The following is a 20,234-nucleotide window of genomic DNA, read 5'->3' as shown; positions in this document are numbered from 1 at the left end:
CTAATATATAATAACACCCACTGTATAAGCTAATAAAGATTATGATTCCTTTATACAAAGTATAAACTGCAAGATTTTCAGTAATGCTTCTGTGATCCATTAATTGTCCCATACACATTCATCCTCCATTAGAGCCCACTTAAACAGCCCAGATGGTTTATATCTGTCAGATTACAGACATAACAAGACTCTGTGTTGTGTTAATCATCTGTAAACCATCGGAGAGGTTGGGTTAATATTGTTTAGTCTGTCTCAGTGTGGGCTGAAACCTAGTGTACTGTATACTGAAATGAAATATTGACGTCGAATACCATGTTTAAAAATAGATTTTCAGTTTTATTTGTTGAAGTGTGATTTGTGTTGGTCATCAGCTGGACCGGGTTTAAAGTGGAACGTGTGGAATCTAAGGGAGCAGGGTCCTTCAATTTCAAACAGCATTCGCTAAAATACCAAGCCATGGAAGTCAGTAATAAATACATTTGTGTGCAATGAGAGCACTTGGTATTTTTCTCTCCCTTGACATTTTCACAGTTTATGATTTCACTGCTCGCTCCTACGTCAATGCATAGATAACAACTGTAGAAAAGCTGTCCACAGGAGTAATGCGCCGTCGCTTGGTTCCTGAGCAGGAACATAGGATGATGAGCCAGCCGCTTAGAAGCACTTGCGGTGGACGATGCTGGGGCCAGCTTCGTCGTATTCCTGCTTGGTGATCCACATCTGCTGGAAGGTGGACAGGGAAGCCAGGATGGAGCCGCCGATCCAGACGGAGTACTTACGCTCTGGGGGAGCGATGATCTACAGAGGAGGAGGAAGAGATCAAATATTACTCAGAAAACTAGTCTGTGGTATTAAAGGGGTCATGAACTGAGAAATCCGAATGATCTTGCTCTTTTGGCATATAAGAGGTCATAGTGCTATAAAAATATCCAGGGAATTTCAGAACTTTAAAACTTTCTTGTTAGTCTAAAAACAGATCAAATTGAAGGCAGTCTGCCAAAATAACAGCTTGTGGAATGGGTCTCTTTTCTAGTGTAATAGTGTGAATAAGCACTGCCTCCACAGAGGAAGATCAACGCCTGCTTCTACATCGCTGCCTGTAAAGCCCCGCCCACCAATTCACACATGTTATGTTAACAAGAGCATCAAACTCAGGTCTATGCAGAAACTAAATGATAAAGATGATCTGTGATCATCTGTGAAGAACGTAGACTGTCAATGTGTTAGCCAATCATAGCAGAGGGGGGGGGGGGTCAAAAACAGGACAGAAAATGGTTACATAACTACTTCTAAATTATGTCATTAGATGTTTTTGATAACATTATAAGTGGACCTAAGTACAATACAAAATAGTAAATAAAAAAGTCAACATGGAAAAACCAACTCAGCCAAACCTTGAGTTTTTTTGCTCTAGGCTCTATTACCTTGATCTTCATTGTGCTGGGAGCCAGGGCTGTGATCTCCTTCTGCATACGGTCAGCAATGCCAGGGTACATTGTGGTTCCACCAGACAGGACGTTGTTGGCATACAAGTCTTTTCTGATGTCAATATCGCACTTCATGATGCTGTTGTAAGCAGTTTCGTGAATGCCGGCAGACTCCATACCTGTGCAATTGTTTAGAGGAGAGCATATAATCGGTTGGATGACTAAAAAGTAAGACAATTTTAAATATTTTAAAACATTTTCAATGCTTTCAGACATACCAATGAAGGAAGGCTGGAACATGGTCTCGGGGCAACGGAAACGCTCGTTACCGATGGTGATGACCTGACCGTCGGGAAGCTCGTAGCTCTTCTCGAGGGAGGATGAGGAGGCGGCGGTGGCCATCTCGTTCTCAAAGTCCAGTGCGACGTAGCAGAGCTTCTCCTTGATGTCACGGACAATCTCACGCTCAGCTGTGGTGGACGACAAAGCAAGAGTTGTTTGTTTGGTCCATTTCCCACATGCTAGAACTATCCCAGTAAAAAGTGACCACATACACACCGGTTGTGACGAAAGAGTATCCACGCTCGGTCAGGATCTTCATCAGATAGTCTGTCAGATCGCGACCAGCCAAGTCCAGACGCATGATGGCGTGGGGAAGAGCGTAGCCCTCATAGATGGGCACATTGTGGGTCACACCATCACCAGAGTCCAGCACAATACCTAACAAGAGCCGGGAACAATATATCAGTATCAGAAATCATTATTTTTAAATAGAGATTTATAAATAAGCTTTCCATTGATGTATGGTTTGTTAGGATGGGACAATATTTGGCCGAGATGCAACTATTTGAAAATCTAGAATCTGAGAAAAAAAAAAAAAAAAATCTAAATGAAATGAACTTATACAAATGAAGTTCTTAGCAATGCTTATTACTAATCAAAAATTTAGATTTGATATATTTATACAAAATAACTTCATGGAACATGATCTTTATTAAATATCCTAATGATACAGCACGTTGTCTTACCGGTGGTACGGCCAGAGGCGTACAGGGACAGGACGGCCTGGATGGCCACGTACATGGCGGGGACGTTGAAGGTCTCAAACATGATCTGGGTCATCTTCTCACGGTTGGCTTTGGGGTTCAGAGGGGCCTCGGTGAGCAGGGTTGGGTGCTCCTCGGGGGCCACACGGAGCTCGTTGTAGAAGGTGTGGTGCCAGATCTTCTCCATGTCATCCCAGTTAGTGATGATGCCGTGCTCGATTGGGTACTTCAGGGTCAGGATACCTCTCTTACTCTGAGCCTCGTCTCCAACGTAGGAGTCTTTCTGACCCATACCAACCATCACACCCTGAAGTGAAGCATTGAGTACAACACGATCAGAATAGCCCAAGGAGAGCCCATACAATCATTCTCTTAATGACAAATCTAAATCCATGTCTGTACCTGGTGACGTGGACGGCCGACGATGGAAGGGAAGACAGCCCTGGGGGCGTCATCACCAGCAAAACCAGCCTTCACCAGGCCAGAGCCATTGTCACACACCAGAGCTGTAGTCTCGTCGTCATCACACATCTTGATGAGTTCTACACATAAAGTCAATGAGAAAAAGTAAATGAGGACACTACAACCCCAACAACATCATTATCACTCAAACTCATAACCACATTTGCTGCATTTTTCAAACCAATCTGAAATTTTTTTTAGTTTACATTGAGAAACTGTATTAATTAATATTAGTCTTAAACATATACAATAAGGTGCTGCTTAATTATTGCATACTAACAGTGTTGGGGAGTTTCTAGCTGCATGTAACTAAAAGACAATTTAATTACAAAATGTAATCAATTACAGATACTGAGAAAAATGTGTAATTAAATTACAGTTATGAAAATGTTAACAATTACAAGAAGGTTATATCTGTTGTTGTTTTTTTTTTCACACACAACCACATATAAATTAAAAAAACAATTGCATTGATTGCTCTAAAATATGAGATACCAATGTTTCAGGAGTTTCGGACACAGAATAGGACACGTTTTTTTAATAACTGTTTTATTTATTTTTCTAGATTAACTTTTTTTCCCCTGATGGCATTATTAGTGTCATAACTATGCAAAGATTGGATTTCAAAAACAGTAGCCTATCATTGCTATTAAACTAGGAGTTTAAATCTGTATTAACCTCAGAACGATCTTTAAAAAGTCTTATTTTGTGGTGGCTGTGCTTTAAAATTTAATTATTTTAATCTTAATTCAAATAATGAAGGATTTTTTTTTTAAAGTCTAACCCTGTCTGATTTACATGTTAGAATATAATTAAAATTGGAAAACATTAGAAATTCAGAAAAGTAATGAAAAACTAATCAAATGTAGGCTAATCAGTCACATTAATAAAGCAGGCTAACTGAAATAGTTACACTACTTATTACATTTTAAATAGGGTAACTTGTAATAACCTATTTCCTTAATAAGAAAACGTAATCTGAATGAAAAGTTTTTTTTTTTGTCAAAAAGCTTACGATTTGTATTTCCATTTGCACCAATACGATCGTATATGATAAATTAATTGTGTACCACAGCATAATTAGCTTACAATTTCGGGTTTCTGGTTTATTAAAAATAGCCAAACAAAAAAAAAGAAAATGCACTCCGATGATTTTAATTGTTAAAGATCACTTGTTAAAAAAATAAATGTAGACTACAGTTAATATATACAGAAAAAAAGGGTATTTGATATCAGTACAAGCCTAGCCTAAGTAAATAAAAAAGTTACGACTTTAGTAAAGTCAAAAGCGAAATCGCGGTAAAATGATAGCATCAAATCCCTCCACTGTCATCGTAAAGTGTCCAGTCCTGAAGCTCTGTTCTTATAGTTTTCTTACCTGTGGCTGTTTGTGCTCAGAGTCGCACGTCAAACTGAGGATCCTGCTCCACAATGACACGCGCACGGACCATCTTATATACACCCGTCATCTGCTTTCCTGCTCTTCAGCCATCATGGAATGTTCATGCATCCAGATGGAATTCTTCCCGATCCTCGTCCATATTTGGGTGTCGGAGGGTCGAGCGGAGGGGCTCCATATATGGCGCTCCAGACCCCAAACCACAGCGGGAGGGCGCAGGGCCACCCTCAGAGGCCAACACTGGGCGTCTGTGGACTAGATCTCAATATAAGGGCATGGTAGTGGGTTATAATCGCCCATCATTACATTTTACCAATGCTCAATTGAGAATGTCAATGAATGCAGTTCGAGCTATAATACAAGATGCTTTAGATAAAATTATTTGCAAAATATATAAATGTAGATAGCTTATTTTTCTGTGGTTGTACATTGGACCACAAAACCAGTCATGAGGGGTAATTTTTTTTTAATTTACATTTATACATCATCTGAAAGCTTAATATTGATGTATGGTTTGTTAGGATAGGAAATATTTGGCTGAGATACAACTATTTGAAAATCTAAATACTGAGAAAAAGCCTTTAAAGTTGTCCAAACAAAGTCCTTAGCAATGCATATTACTGATCATAAATTAAGTTTTGATAAATTTACAGGATGAAATTTACAAATTATCTTCATGGAACTTAATTTTAGCTACTTAATATTGTAATGTTTTTTAGCATAAAAGAAAAATCTATAATTTTGACCCTTACAATGTATTGTTGGCTATTGCTACAAATATATCCGTGCTACTTAAGACTTGTTTTTTTACTCCAGGATCACATTTAGATATTATAGACTATTTTAAATATTGACAGCGAAATCAGGAGTGATTAAAAATGTTAATTTTTGCAGTGTATTAAATCAAGCAAAATTATTATTGGGCCATTTGTTTGGAAAATAATAATAATAATAATGAATTTTATTTATAAAGCACTTTACATTTAAAAAAAAATCTCAAAGTGCTACAATACGGCATAATAAAACAATAAGGCAATTTAAACTAAACAATGATTTTAATATTAAAAGGTTTAAAAGAGTAATGCAGTAATGAGAAAAAGTAATGCAGGTTATGGTAGATATTCTGATCGGATGTGGAGAACCAATGAGGATTGCTTCTGTTTTTGAAATCAGTTGCACAGGCAAAAAGTGGCTTTGTGTGCATGAACTGAACAACATAATGGCATTTCTGAAATAAATGAGGTATTTAGTCAGTCTGTGGCATTGGGATAAGTGTTCTCTTTAACATAGAAAGCCACAGAAGCAGAAACTGGATGAAGGGGAGGTGAAGCTTAGAAAATCTACTACTTGAGCCTGATGTTTAGAACCAAACAATGCAGTCACTCTTAAAATATACTATCATCATCTAAAGAAAGATGGCAATGTATTTTCTTCAGCTTATTCATCAGCTGGCAGTTTGGTAAAGAAGTATCACCAATAAACAAATATTACTAAAATAGACACTAAGCAACCCTCTCTGTCTTTCTGAGAACAGGATATCATAATAAGGTTTTACCTTCTTTTATTTGGAGATGTATATCAAATAAGTCAGTCATTGGATGACCATTAGACAAGCATGAACCTATGGGCATCTCAGTGAAGTTTGGTGCCAAGCCTAATGGCACATCATAAACAAGTGAGCATCATATTTCCTCCTCTACTTCCAGACAGTTTATATAGTGTCCTTAGGGATTGCAGAGGCTCCCAGCCCATATAGGGTGTCAGAGAACCCCCGTAAAGTGCAGCTTATTTAATGCGGACACCACTAATTTTACCCTCTCTTCCCTATTTTTAGGAGCTCAGGGCTTCTCCATCAGTTCAGCTGCTCTTCTCACAGCAGCTGCTGGAGGACAGAGAGGAGGAAGACTGAGAGGGAGCGACAGATGAGTGAAAGAAAACAAAAAGACTAAAAATAAAGCCTTTGCCCAATTTGGACACTTAAGAATGTCTAGATTACACTCTTCAAAATAAAGGTGCTTTTTGTTCCACAAAGAACCATTCAGTCAAAAACCATTCATCTCTTTCTTACCATTTTATAGTCTGAAGATCCTTCTTTCACCAGAGTACCTTTTGTGAAACCGAGAGCTTCTTCAGAAGTTCTTTATAGAACCATTTGGACAAAAAGGTTCTTTACTTTACCTTTATTTTGAAGAGTGTAGATGTCTAACCAACTGGCATCTGCAAGCAACTGCAGCCAAAACTTTTCTGAACCATTTGTGCATGGTTTTAAAATTTGATAAACTAGTGTTGGTGATGCATGTAGTTGAAGCTGAACAGTCCATTAATGACAAACACAAATGAGCTTTATTTCACAAAATTATCTTTTTGTGAAATGTCTTGTGCATGTGCTTTTATAAAACGGTCACTTTAATGCAACTTTGTGCCAGCTCAAAATTAAATATAAGGACCATTTTGCATAGAATCCACTTATTTTGCCTTCTCTGACCCTCCTCAGCCCCTAGTAGCAAAGCATACCATTGTAATTACTGAATAAAATGCATTTATGCCACTTTTAGAAGCACTTCTGTCACCTTTGAAGAGTAAATTTGGCTTAATTTGATATTTTGTTATCTAATGCAATGACGTTCAGACATCTTAGAGTGTGGCCTAACAATCCAGATAATTTTGGGTTCACCATATTTAAGAAAACACCATAAAACCCAAGCTAACATCTCCTTTTGGTGAGCACTATTTGGCTTTGTTATTCCTTCTATCTTAGTCTCGCAGAAGAAGAAATCCATCAAGAACTGTCTGCCATCAATGACAGAAATACAGTTTATTTACAAAATTCAAGCGTGGGATCGCATGTAGTTATTATTTTTATGAACCAGTACAAAACAAAGTTGGATTATTAAAAAGGAAACAGTAAGTAGAAACAGGAAGTAATGTCATATATGAGCTTTCAGGTAGTGCTCATAGTTGGCTCGCAGGAGGAACTCAAAGTACGGTTTTGATTTGAGACTCTCCAGCTCGTCTTGCTGAAGAAGATCCTTCACGTCAGGCAGATACGACTGCAGAGACACACCTGTGGCCACAAAACACACTGACTGTATAGGCAGCTTTTGCATAGCAATTCAATCACTGTATCTCCTAAAGTTGGGTTGCCAATGCTCTGGATGCAAGATGCTATATTGTATACTTAATATCTGCTAAAAGCAAGTTTCAAATAAGCCTAAACCACTTTGAAACCTCAAGACAAGTTTACAAAACAACTGAGAGTGTGTGATTAGTGAGTCACTGTACCTTCCTGAATGAGTTTCTGTAGGATCCTGACGAAAGTGCTGTCTCTGGCTGCTTCTAGAGGATCGTCATTATCATCAGACGACGCCCAACTGCAACCAATCCATCAGTCAGTCATTCCAAGACCAATTATAGTCAAGTAAAACAACCTCTTTGGAGTGAGTTTTGAGATGTTCACCTCTCCTTCCAGTCTTTCTTCAAGGCTTTACTGAAGATCTCTCGTTTAAGGGCATCAATATCAACCATGTCCTCCTACAGGTGATGAATGCACATCAGAAACATGTGTGCTCAGAAAAGTAACTTGTTTTTACCACAGTCTATTATTGACAGATACCTCCTCCAAGTACTCCAGCAGATCGAGAGCTTTCTTAAAGTCGTACTCGTTGGCTCCACGGTTCTCGCTGCAGATGTACAGCTGGAGACGAGGAAAAGACAAGCATAAAGTAAGAGAAATGAGAAGGAAGTGCACGAGCACAGTATTTTTGTGGTTTACTCACTTCGATGAGGTTCCGAGGGCTTAGTAAAGGCATGCTGTCTGGGTCCAGCTGCTTCTCATCCAGCAGCTGTTTAGGAAGAGTCTCCTGATGAAGCAGAAACCTCTCCTGCTCCACTATATCTGCACCAACACACATGGAGAAACACCAGATGACAACCATTATATATCAGAAATAATAGTTTACTAGGGGAGGGAAAGGAATGTCCGATTCAAACCCATGTTGCCCGCATGAGCACCACAGCTCAGTGTGTTAGTCATAGGCCTGATAAACTGAATATCAACTCCCATTATTCTGTCTACATGCATCATTTGCTCCAAGTTCTGTCGATGTACTAACACTAAAAAAAATGCTTGTTGCAATATGACAAATAGAAAACTCAATATGAAAGAGTCAATGTGGCTTCTGAACACATGTGAAGTCACATGACTGACCGTTGAGCTGTCTGTGCTGCACAGTTTCAGGCATGTCTGACGCCAGAGCTGTGAGTTTGCTGAGGGCCAGCAGGGTCTTTTTCTTGCTGAAGTATCGAGTCTCTGTGTTGGCCTGACTGTACAGGGTACGATGGGCCTGTCGTGAAGCAAACAAAGCATTTATAACACTTCACTAGTGTCAGTAACCTCGTGGTGTGCACTTTAGTGTACAAAACATCTAATACAAATATAATATGAATTAATTTTATTCCTGTAATCTCTTACTCGCTGATAGTCCTGCACATGTATGTCATGCAGCCAGCTGAGGTGATCGTGAGCCTGCAGGAAGCTGGCCAGCTGATGGTGCGTTGCTATTGGCTGAGACAGCAGCTTCCCTCGCTTGCCTTTCTCCATGTACCAGCGGAACAGGAAGTCAGCGAAGTTCTACAGGAAACAGGGAGGGCTGAGTAAATGCATTTGGCACAGGAACCGTAAACAACTGTGATTCCAGTATATTTTTCTTAGAACTGCATTGCAAGAATTTCAAAGTGTCTGTGTGCAATACTCTTTAATTAAATAAAAGACCGTTCTACAAATATTGCAATATTCACAACTAATAGCCATTTAAAAGCTCCTTCAAACTACACTATCCAGAAGCATCTGTTGAAAATATAGTAGCGGTTAAAAGTTCGGGATCCATAGGAATTTGTTATTTTATTCCAGCACGTCATCACATCTGATATATTTATTTCGTCTTTTAGCACTGAGTGTGGAAAGGCCTGTTTGTTTGTTACCTGATCAGCGTATTTGACCATGTACTGCTGTAGTCGACCCTGGTTATCCGTCCGCTCACACAACTGCACCAATATGTCAAAGTCACAGTATTTCTCCGCCAGCGCTGCAACCCACTGATGCTGACCCAACTCCACTGCCACAATCACAGACAACACAAATATATTAAGCACATGATCTGCTCCGATTTGCAGCTTATTCTGGCCACACAGACAGGATGAGACACAAAACACCAATGTAAGCTCACAGAGAGGCGCGAGCAGCTCCGAGCGTTTCTGTGTGTACTCGTTCTCCAGCGTGACGTAGCGCTCCTGTTGTCCCGAACGGCGGAGAGACGTCAGCTGAGCCACATAACCGCTCAACAGAGAGTCCAACAGTGCCACCAGCTGCTCGCTCAGCACGGCCCGCAGCTCCACGTCTGCGTGAGGATACGCCGCGTGCAGGATCAGCTCGTGCTGCCGCGTGACGACGGTCCGGACTCCACCCGCTCCTCCTGAGGCTGAGAGGAACAGATCATGACCCTCATACTGATGGAGAGCTGCTCTTGTGTTTACAGTAGGGATTCAACTAGACATGTGCCGGCATTCGGTAATGCGATACATCACGATAATTAATATGCACGATATTGTTATCATGGACACTTCTAAATACCGTGAATAATTATATATTACAAATTATTCCGAATTTGGAATGTATTTTAAGAATACTACTCCCATCAACTGGTCAAAATGCACAACACTGCTGTATGCTGCTTGAAAGACTCTGTGCGCTCTGATGTAAACAAGCACGCATGAAGAACACCTGAGAGACGCACTGAATGAAAGCACATTCACTCTCTGACAGCAGATGGCGCTAAACTGCAGAAAAATAGCAGCCTTTACTCTGGAAACCCCATAAATAAAGCAGCTGCACTACTTTCTAAAACGTATTTAAATAGCCATTCAAATTTGTGGACTTGCTATGGTGTTAATCACAGCCAAATACTTAAATATTTTTTAAGTGTGTTATTTAATGAGCTAACATGAATTAAGAGTTAGAGTTAATGAATTAAAATAACTTCTGTAGCAAATGTAGCTATTGCTCATTGTGAATGTTAACGCATTAACTACGGTTAACCAATGAGGTCTTATTGTAAAGTGAAACCTATTGGTCTTTATAGTTCTTTTGCACTCTAATCTGTGTAAAACTTTTAACTTTATATATTTTCCTGTATTGCTTTATTGTATTTAAATGTTAAGTTATTTTTGTTATAATAAGTTATTTAACGTTATACTGTATTATGACCACTTTTTTAAAAATAAATTTCAATACCGTGTTAATACCGTATACCGTGATAAAAGTATGAGCAATTAATCACATCAGGAAAATTTTATACCGGCGTATCCCTAGATGCAATGATACACAAATCATGATTCGATTCACAATTTTTTATAACAAAATGAGATCTTAGACATCATACAGTAAATGAAAATGTTTCCTTTTATTAGGCTATTGCTGCACGTTTCTATTTATTTCTGTTTATTTCACATATAACAAAACTAAACTGAAATTTTAAAACAAACCCCAAATCAAACAAGTTACACACATAAAAGAAATCTCTTAAGATGAGCAAACTGAGGCTTTGTCTGTGCTCTTTCCATTTACAATTAGAGGCAACCACTGCATTTTGATCATGATCCAAATAAAGATGCTGCAGATACATGCAGCATGAACACGATTTAATCTAAATTACACTATAATTTCAAAATCTGAAGCAAAAACAGAATGATCTGACGTTAGTTTTGTGAAACTATACTACAAAAAAACCAAGAGCAGACGAGCTGAAGGAGATGCAGGTTCACTCTCTGCCAGCAGGTGGCGCTTATGAACAGCAATGATAGTGTTTCCTGGGTTACCGCTTATGAACACTACTTTAATATGCCTCGTTCATAGGCAAGATGAAATTAAAATCATTACATCCCTAGTTTATAGTGCTGTGAGGGTCAGAAACTAAACAGGAAGTGCCGAAAGGTGTGTTTACCTGTCCATGGGATGTACTCTGGCTCCGGGCTGCAGTTCTCTGGTGCTCTGTACAGAGATGCTTTGGTCTCTCGGTATTGTGCTGCTGCTTGAAGCATATCCTTCAACACAAAACATGATGATTATTCATCTTTCAAACTCAGAGACCAGGAAGATGATGTGTACAATATTATTTAGATTTAAAATTGAGGATTTGTGGCTTTAAGTCTATATATATTAGCCGTAAGGATGTCAAGCTTTTATTCTTTCATCTTGTGGGCTGCACGGTGGACACTGAAAAAATATTTTACAAAATGTGTTTTTGAGTCGGTCAAAATTAGGATGCATCTAAGATATTGATGTAATGCATTTAACATTGGTTTTCTTATATTCATATCATATTAAAGTACTTCAATAGATTTTAACAAAAATTAAAAAACATAAGCATATTTAAGCTTTGTAGGAAAAACTATTTTTAATTTGCTTTACAAATTCTAAAATTATTAAAACATTTTAAAAAGTAATTTTATATTAAATAAATTATCAGTGTAAAAAAAAACACTGCTGCTTAATATTTTATGTGGAAAGAAAATTTAATGATTTATTTATTTAGTTATTTAGTAGTACTTTGTTCTTGTGCAACATTATACGTCTTTACTGTCATTTTTTTCAAAAATGATTTCTGAAGGATCATGTGACACTGAAGACTGAAGTAATGCTGAAAATACAGCTGTGCATCACAGAAATAAATGGCATCTTACAATATATTACAATAGAAAACAGTTATTTTGAATTGTAATATTATTTCACAATATCACTGCTTTTAATGTATTTTTGAGCACATAAATGCAGCCTTGGTGAGCAGAAGAGACTTTCTTCAGAAACCTTTTATAAATCATAATGTTTCCAAACTTTTAACAAGAACTGTATATTTCACAACAATTCTCTCTCTTTATGGGATACAAATGATAAGTACCTAGATATGTTCAACCTGGCCCACTGATTCAAGATTATCTGAATGCAGGAATTAATAATTAAGAAAGACTGCTGTGCACCTTGACAATGTCATTGACGTTGAGCACCACCTCGGCCCACCTGGAGGCATCCGAATGCTCTTTTAAAGCTTTTTCCTCCTCATCCAACAGACACTCAAAGATGGAGGAGATCCGAGACACCTGGAGACACAAACATGAGATGAAGCAGAGAAAAATACATATATTCACACACATACATATATATATATATATATATGTATGTATGTATAGTCTTGCACCTCTCTGAAGAACACGTCCGCAGGCGTGAGGTTGGACGGTATGTCGGTGTCGCTCTTCTTCAGGGCTGACAGGATGGCCGTGTTCACCAGCTCTGGATGCTTGGCATGATGGTTCTTCAGCACGATGGCAGCTGAGAGCTTCTCCGCATGTTCACATAGCAAGAGTCGCGTGGCCATCGGGGACATGCGCACCGCTGTGGAAGTGAGGCGGTCTAGAAGACCTGTCTGTAGAGCAGAAGGAAAGAAAAGGCATTGCTAAAGACTGTGAGGAGGATGAAAGAGTGTCTCATAGCTTGTGTCTCTGATGAGGAACCTGAAGCAGGAAGTCCATGAGGCAGCGGTGAGCTTTCATCTTATCCTCCAACTGATGCAGCAGGATCAGTGACGTCAGTGTAAATCCAGCGCCCTCTACAGGACAAAACACACATGTACAAATCCACAATTAACAACCTTTACCTCTGGATTTACCATCTCTCTCTTTTTGTTTGATAACACATATGTGTGCCTGGACCACAAAACCAGTCATAAGGGTTAATTTATGAATAAATCAGCTTTCCATTGATGTATGGTTTGTTAGGATTGGACAATATTTGTCCGAGATACAACTATTTGAAAATCACCTTTAAGTTGTCCAAATGAAGTTCTTAGCAATGCATGTTACTAAACAAAAATTTAGTTTTTATATACTAATGGTAGAAGATTTACGAAATATCTTCATGGAACATCATCTTTACTTAATATCCTAATGATTTATTGCATGAAAGAAAAATCAATCATTTTGACCCATACAATATATTTTTGGCTATTTCTACAAATATAACCCAGCGACATAAGGCTGGTTTTGTGGTCCAGGGTCACATGTGGAATATTGTCCACAATAAACGAAAAAAAAAAAAAGTGACACAGCTGGCTCATATATTCATAAAAAAAAACTAAATAATTTTAAAGTTATTATTCTACAAAAAAAAAGAAAAAGAAAAAAAAGCAATAGTATTTATTAAATGCATTGCTTTTTTAAGATGAATAATATTTTAATGATTTATATTAAATACTTAATATGTAATAATACATATAAATTATGGAAAACAACTGATTTGTGTGTAAATATAATGTATTAATTACATAAATATAAACATGATTTATTAATTAAGATTAGTTAATAAAATACTTAATAAAAAAGAAAAAACACTTTCATGGTTGGCAAGAAGTTTTTATGGCCAGAAGATTTTCTATATTATCTGCAGTTATAATTTGGTGAAGTTGTTGTTTATGGGGCCGAATGAGAGGTTTCCTCACCGTCAGGGACAGACTCGGCCCAGCGTGGGTCACATGCAGGGAAGTCGTCCACCAGATCCAGGTCAATCTGGGTCACGACAGCATCCAGCTCTGCACCTCGCTCTCCGTCGCTGGGGAAGAGCTCGTCCACCATCCTCTGAGCTCCTACCGGATCATGACTACAGAGCAGAGCAGAGCAGAGCAGAGCGTCTGTGAGCGCCAGTCAGGCCCTGACTCAACCGTCACAAACACAAGAGAAGGAAGCTCACCGGCAGAACTGCAGGAACGCTTGCTTCAGCAGCTTAGTTCGGTCCTCCTGGGCCACCGTGTCCATTTTAGGTGGTGTCTCTAATGGGGTACCCTGAAAAGATACTTCCTTAAATAAATAAAAACATTAGAAATGTAAACAAACATGCATATAAATTACATATATCCTTTTAAATGACATTTTTCAATGTATTTTTATTTATTGAAAATATATATTTTTAGTAGAGACTAGTTCATAAATAATTAAATACAATACTTCAAAAATAATAAATACTTTCAATTGATATTTTACATATATTTTATATATCCGAGTGCCCTGAAAAATAAAACTGATTTAGTTACTTAAATTAAATTAGTAACTTCTACATACACATAAATTACATATAATTTACAAGAAACTAGTTCACGAATGCACAAAATTCATAAAATATTTAAATATAATAAATCTTTACATTTACAACATTTAAATGTATAACGAAGTGCCATGAATAAAAAAAATATCAGTATTTCAAGTCACATTATACATTTCTATATACGAATAAATTATATATTTCTGCCAGATACTAGTTCATGAATCACAAAAAACTGCCAAATAATTAAAAATGCTTTTTTAAATAATATTTATATTTTTAAAACTATAACATTATAAATTTTAATAAGGTGTCCTGATTATAAAAAATAAATCCCGATTTCTAAATTCAAAATGTAATTGTATATATTTTTATTTATAATGTTTTATATTATAATGGAGTTCCCTGGAGAGAGACGAAAAATATTTTCAGATTTCTAGCTACTTGAACAAACATCATACAATGTAAATATATATATATATATATATATATATATATATATATATATATATATATATATATATATATAATTCAAATGACGTGTATAAAATATTATTAGGCCTCCTTTAAGTGAACTGGGTCCAGACCTCAGGTCCAGGTCCAGCCACTGAGGTGCAGAGCGAGTCCTCCATGGTCTCAGGCAGCAGGGAAGCACTTTCTCTCGCTAAAACAGCAACCAGCCCGCTGTTCTGAGAGAAGAAGACCGGCAGACCGGCACACACCCCACCGCCTCGGATACGGTCCCCTGCACAACAGACAAAAACAACTGAGAGGAACTCCAGGAGGAAGAGCAGCTCGTACATCTGCCTTCAGTCCGAGGGCTGCACCTGGAGAGCTGAAGGAGACCTTCTCCTCGACGAGTCCTCCACGTCCAGCTCCAGTGCTGCAGGCGAACACCAGCTCCTCGTTATAGAGGAACGCAGCAGGACTCGACGGATCGGGCAACACCACATGCGTCTTCTGCAGCTCCTCCTCACTCTGACGCACAAAACCAGAGCTCAGTTCACAATCCAGGACGCTCAGCCTAAAGACTCTGAACATTTGAACGCTGTACCTGGAAGGGCGGGTTGTATTTGGTGACCTCCACAGTGAGCAGGTCTGGGGACGGCGCTGTGCTTTCTGCAAGAGTGACCAGGCAGAAATATGCCACGCATGGAGTGTCTCCCGGATGCCACGCTGCTGCCAACACCACCAGCCCTGCTCTGAAGAGACACACAACACGTCACTGCACAACACTGCCCATCCTGCATCTACTGTCTGTGCATTACACATTCATCTGATCATTACTCACTTGCTGTACTGCATGTCCAGATAAGAGACATTCACTCCTTTCTTGATCTCAGAGTAGTTACTTTCTGAGTCCTATAAGACAAGCAAAAGATATTACAGATGCACACATCTATATATCACATATTAAGAAACTGAAATAAATTAATATATTTTATATTTAACAGAGCATTCAATTGGTCCAAAGTGCCAGTGAAGACATTTGTGTAACAAATGATTTTCAATCGGTTTAAAAAATCTTGAAAATAATAATGCATTATAGTTTCCACAAAAATATTATTTGTTTTCAACACTGATAATAATCAGAAAAGTTTCATTAGTAGCAAATCAGCATATTAGAGTAATTTATGAAAATGATTTTATTTATATATGCATAGCTGAAATCCAAATACCCCGTATTTTCCGGACTATAAGTCACACTTTTTTTCATAGTTTGGCTGGTCCTGCGACTTACAGTCAGGTGCGACTTATTTATCAAAATTAATTTAACATGAACCGAGAGAAATTAACCAAGAGAAAACATTACCATCTACAGCCGCGAGAGGGCGCTCTATGCTGCTCAGTGCTCCTGTAGTCTACACTGAAGACATAGAGCGCCCTCTCGCGGCTGGAGACGGTAATGTTTTCTCTTGGTTCTTGGCTCTAAATAAATGCGACTTATAGTCCAGTGCGACTTATATATGTTTTTTTCCTCATCATGGCCTATTTTTGGACTGATGCGACTTATACTCAGGTGAGACTTACAGTCCGAAAAATACAGTAATTTTTTTTTGTTTTTTTACTGTATTTTTGATCAAATTAATGCAGCCCTGGTGATAATAAGAGATTAAATAAAATAAAACAAAACATTTTTTAGCACTGAAATAAAGTATAAAAATATAAAAGCGGTGTTGCTCGTTTCACATGCAAATCAGGCATTTGGGGCACAACAGCAAAAAATATTTCTAAAAGTCAGAAAATGGGTAGAAAATGTTAGAAAACAAACAGAACCGTTTTTTTTCCACAAAAACTTTACCATTATACTACCAGTCAAATGTTTGGAATAATTCATATTTTAAGTGTTAAAAAACAAATAAAAGCTCTCTTCTGCTAAACAAGGCTACATTTATTTGACAAAAACTGTAATACTGTGAAATATTAGATACAATTTAAAATAACTGTTTTCTGTAAGATTATATTTTAAAATGTATTTTTCCCCCTAGCAATCAAAGCTGAATTTTCAGCATAATTTCTCCAGCCTTCAGTGTCACATGATCCTTCAGAAATCATTTTAATATACTGATTTGATGCTCAAGAAACATTTCTGATTATCAAAATTTTTGTGGAAAGAAAACACTGACCCCTTTAAGCAATCTGCTCTGGTTCTATGCCATGACCTGAATGTTCATAAGAGGATGTTAATGCTAGAATTAGGTTTCTGACCCAGATGGCATCGGTGATGCTGTCTGTGATGATCTGACTGGTGCTCCAGCTCAACACCTGCGTCTCACTGTTCTCATCCACCTCCCATTTACTGAGTCCAGACGAGCCGAGCGAGTACAGACAGCCGGTCTCCTTCACCCACAGCACACTGAACACCTGAGGAGCCAGACGTCCCGTCAGAGTCTGAACACAAGATCTGCTTCCACCTCTAAACATCACACAGTACTGACCGTGAGGTCGGCCGGCTGGCCGCGGATGCCGAACAGGCTGGAAACCCTGCGTCCAATGCCGGACAGCATCCCCTGACCCTGCTGAACCGGTCTCTGGTGCAGTTTACCAGAGGAGTCCGGAGCGAGCCGGAGCAGGTGACCGCGGTACGATGACACGATGAAGCTCCCGCCCTGAAATAGCAAGAGAAAACTGCTCATGGAAGAAGAGGCAATTTTGGTTGATCGGGTAAAATTCCATTATAGCTACATATATGTATATATATATATAGCCTTTTATATACATATACATATATGTGGATGCTGAATTATTGTGCAGCCCTAGAAGAGATATGAAAATAAAAGTTTCCGCACTCCTCGTTCTGCCTGATTCCACACCTTTACTGCAGTGACGTAGTTGCACACATGTCCGCCCAGATCCAGAGACGTCTCCGTGTAAGTCCCGTCGTGAGCCAGACTGGGCCAAAACCGAGCCAAACCGTCTGGGGACACGGCCAATGCACTGATAGCCTGTGAAAAACACATATGCATTCATGTCTGCATCAAAAACCTGCACTGATAGTAATGTTCAGAGACCTATGACCTCACCTGAGTGGGTGCAGAATCGAGAGGACTGGAGGAAGTGATGGAGATGAGATCAGCGCTGTATGCAAACTCACTGGAGGGCAGCTGGAGGTCTTTACACACCGACAGCTGCAATGACAGCAAGAGCATGATGTTTGTACGGCAAACTACGCCAGCAAATTCAGCTCAGAGCAAACGTGCCACTTTCTGACCTTTGCCACAGACGTCTGAGACACTTTCCAGATGATCAGCCGTTCTCCGCAAACCATCCAGGCCCAGCTGGACGCCTCCACCTTCACAGAGATCTGATCATCCACTGCAAGAGACACAGAAACCTTCACACCAGTCTATCCACAGACTAACCTCTAACTCCAGCACTCTCTATTCTAATATATCTATTTTTTTTTTTTTGCTTATTGCAATCAAAGGACTTTGGCAGTTTGATACACATTCCTAATGATTCACAGAGGTTTTGAAGCTTGAATGCTCTCATCACTTGTTTGAATGCATTAATGACGCCTACAAATGTCACCTAGGTAGACAGCTCACTAGGATTTAAAACACAGCCTCTTTTAAAGTTAAAGACCCCAATCTTTACCGTCGGCCGTGGTCAGCGCCTCCATGACTTTGACTGGCAGAGATGATCCGAAGGTCTGGATGTCAAAATGATACGAGTCGACGACTGCACGACTCTGAACCCGAGTGGGAGTGGATCTGAGATACATAAATCAGTTTAAAATAATAAAGTGAGCTGATATTGGTTATATTTAGTTTTTATGTTTTTTACAACAACAAAAAATGGCTAAAAAAGATTTGTGTTAAAGACAAGAAAAGTTTTTCAGAGAAATTCAGAGACAATGATACGAAAATGAAACATTTTACTTCATTTTTTATAATTAATAATTATTTTACAATTAACAAAATATATTAAATATAAAGAAAGAAATGAATGAATACAAATATATTACATGTAATTAAAAATATATATTTATTAACTGTAAAAAAAATATAAAAACTTCACAAAAATACTGTAATTTTATCAGATTGTACGGATATGTAACATGGCACTGAAGAAGTGAATAATTATCATATTTATGTACCATGATATTTATTATTTTATTTTATGATTATTATTAAATCACTCAAATAAAACATTTTACAGTAGTCAGGGGGTGAACACAAAGAAAAAAAATACAATGGAAAAACAATTACATAAAAATATGGAAATGCTCACATTAATAAATTTAACAGCTTTCTTGTTTATCAGATTTTAAATAGATTTTAGGTTATCTGATACACCAAAAAAAAAAAAAGAGTGGTGCATGTTTTAAAAGCACAGTATTAACAGTAACTGTGCTGTACCTTGCTGTGACAGCGGAGCGGCGTGGAGAGAACAGCAGCCCGCTCTTCCGAGCGCCGGTCCTGGGCGTCTGTCTGCGGCCCGAGCTCGGTGTGCCGCGGGGACTGAACATACTGTCGCGGCGGACTGTTTACAAGAGACAGAAGCGCATGGAGACTTCGGAAACCTTTTACCGCGCGCTCATTCCCGTCAGGCGCACACTATGCGCGTCATTCGAATGCGCATGCGCTTATGCCGCTGATCCCGAAACAGCTTTCGAAGTTTCCTAACAGTGAATGGATAGTGTTTTAAGCGATTAAACTGATTCTGGATCAGTGTTACAGAACAAGTGTTTGAATACCACACCAGTTAGGCTTCTTCGTCTTTTGTGGTTTATGGCGGTTTGACAAGACTATAAAAAGGTGCATTACCGTCACCTATTGATCAGAAGTGTGGAGTGCGCATAGATTTGGAAGAAAATGAAAAAGAGGAGAGAGAGAGAGAGATCCATCATTCCTGTGTTTTCAGGTATTTAAATAATATTGCATGCACTCTTGATTGCCTTGACCCGTTTCCTAAAATACTTTTAGAGAGATATTATCAACTCCCAGCCATCTTAACTCTTGATTTAACTGGAATCTCTCCATTTTATATGCAGAACGCTCAAAAAGAAAAGGATTGGTGGCTGTTTTTCTCAGTAGTTTATTGGAAAATGTAGTTTCACTCCAAGCTATTTATACTGCATTAACATTGAAAAATGCATAATAAATCAATCGTGTCTTCATCAAAATGTACCCAGCTCAATATTAAATTAAGAATAATTTCTCCTTTTTTTCTATACCTTAAACTACATCAAAAAAAAAAAAAACAATCTTCACTTATAGTCTCCACTGACTTTAAATAATAAAAAAGAATACATT

General features: G+C 38.3%; 2 protein-coding genes across 2 annotated transcripts; both read right to left on the bottom strand.

Annotated features, from left to right (window-relative positions):
• Positions 1-315: 315 nt before the first annotated feature.
• Positions 316-4,447, bottom strand: acta1a (actin alpha 1, skeletal muscle a). The gene is made up of 7 exons (XM_059554761.1): positions 4,314-4,447; positions 2,876-3,015; positions 2,456-2,780; positions 1,986-2,147; positions 1,706-1,897; positions 1,425-1,606; positions 316-798 (listed from the first exon to the last, which is right to left on the bottom strand). The coding sequence occupies exons 2-7, from the start codon at positions 3,002-3,004 to the stop codon at positions 655-657; spliced, it is 1,134 nt and encodes a 377-aa protein (XP_059410744.1). The 5' UTR covers positions 3,005-3,015; positions 4,314-4,447; the 3' UTR covers positions 316-654.
• A 2,683-nt stretch (positions 4,448-7,130) lies between these two features.
• Positions 7,131-19,447, bottom strand: nup133 (nucleoporin 133). Its single transcript, XM_059554753.1, has 26 exons — positions 19,338-19,447; positions 18,574-18,689; positions 18,188-18,291; positions 18,000-18,104; positions 17,790-17,921; positions 17,415-17,585; positions 17,185-17,340; positions 15,767-15,837; positions 15,530-15,677; positions 15,303-15,453; positions 15,063-15,220; positions 14,128-14,219; positions 13,880-14,037; positions 12,897-12,991; positions 12,584-12,808; positions 12,366-12,485; positions 11,333-11,432; positions 9,560-9,811; positions 9,315-9,448; positions 8,806-8,964; positions 8,542-8,677; positions 8,111-8,229; positions 7,948-8,028; positions 7,792-7,865; positions 7,617-7,705; positions 7,131-7,398 (listed from the first exon to the last, which is right to left on the bottom strand). The coding sequence occupies exons 1-26, from the start codon at positions 19,445-19,447 to the stop codon at positions 7,262-7,264; spliced, it is 3,393 nt and encodes a 1,130-aa protein (XP_059410736.1). The 3' UTR covers positions 7,131-7,261.
• Between the last annotated feature and the right edge of the window lie 787 nt (positions 19,448-20,234).

This window comes from Carassius carassius, chromosome 7, assembly GCF_963082965.1.
Source record: "Carassius carassius chromosome 7, fCarCar2.1, whole genome shotgun sequence".
NCBI lineage: Eukaryota > Metazoa > Chordata > Actinopteri > Cypriniformes > Cyprinidae > Carassius > Carassius carassius.
Note: the sequence above shows the minus strand (reverse complement) of the source record. Positions and strands in the feature narration are given on the sequence as shown.

Bases quoted from the DNA above. Each gene is read 5' to 3' on its own strand.
- acta1a (XM_059554761.1), bottom strand. From the start codon at position 3,004: ATGTGTGATGACGACGAGACTACAGCTCTGGTGTGTGACAATGGCTCT. The intron at 2,781-2,875 runs GTACAGACATGG...GCTTCACTTCAG, and splicing joins TCGGCCGTCCACGTCACCAG to GGTGTGATGGTTGGTATGGG. The intron at 1,607-1,705 runs GTATGTCTGAAA...ACAATTGCACAG, and splicing joins GTTCCAGCCTTCCTTCATTG to GTATGGAGTCTGCCGGCATT.
- nup133 (XM_059554753.1), bottom strand. From the start codon at position 19,447: ATGTTCAGTCCCCGCGGCACACCGAGCTCGGGCCGCAGACAGACGCCC. The intron at 15,221-15,302 runs GTGCAGCCCTCG...TCTGTTGTGCAG, and splicing joins GGTCTCCTTCAGCTCTCCAG to GGGACCGTATCCGAGGCGGT. The intron at 9,812-11,332 runs GTAAACACACCT...TGTTCCTCTCAG, and splicing joins AGAGTACATCCCATGGACAG to CCTCAGGAGGAGCGGGTGGA.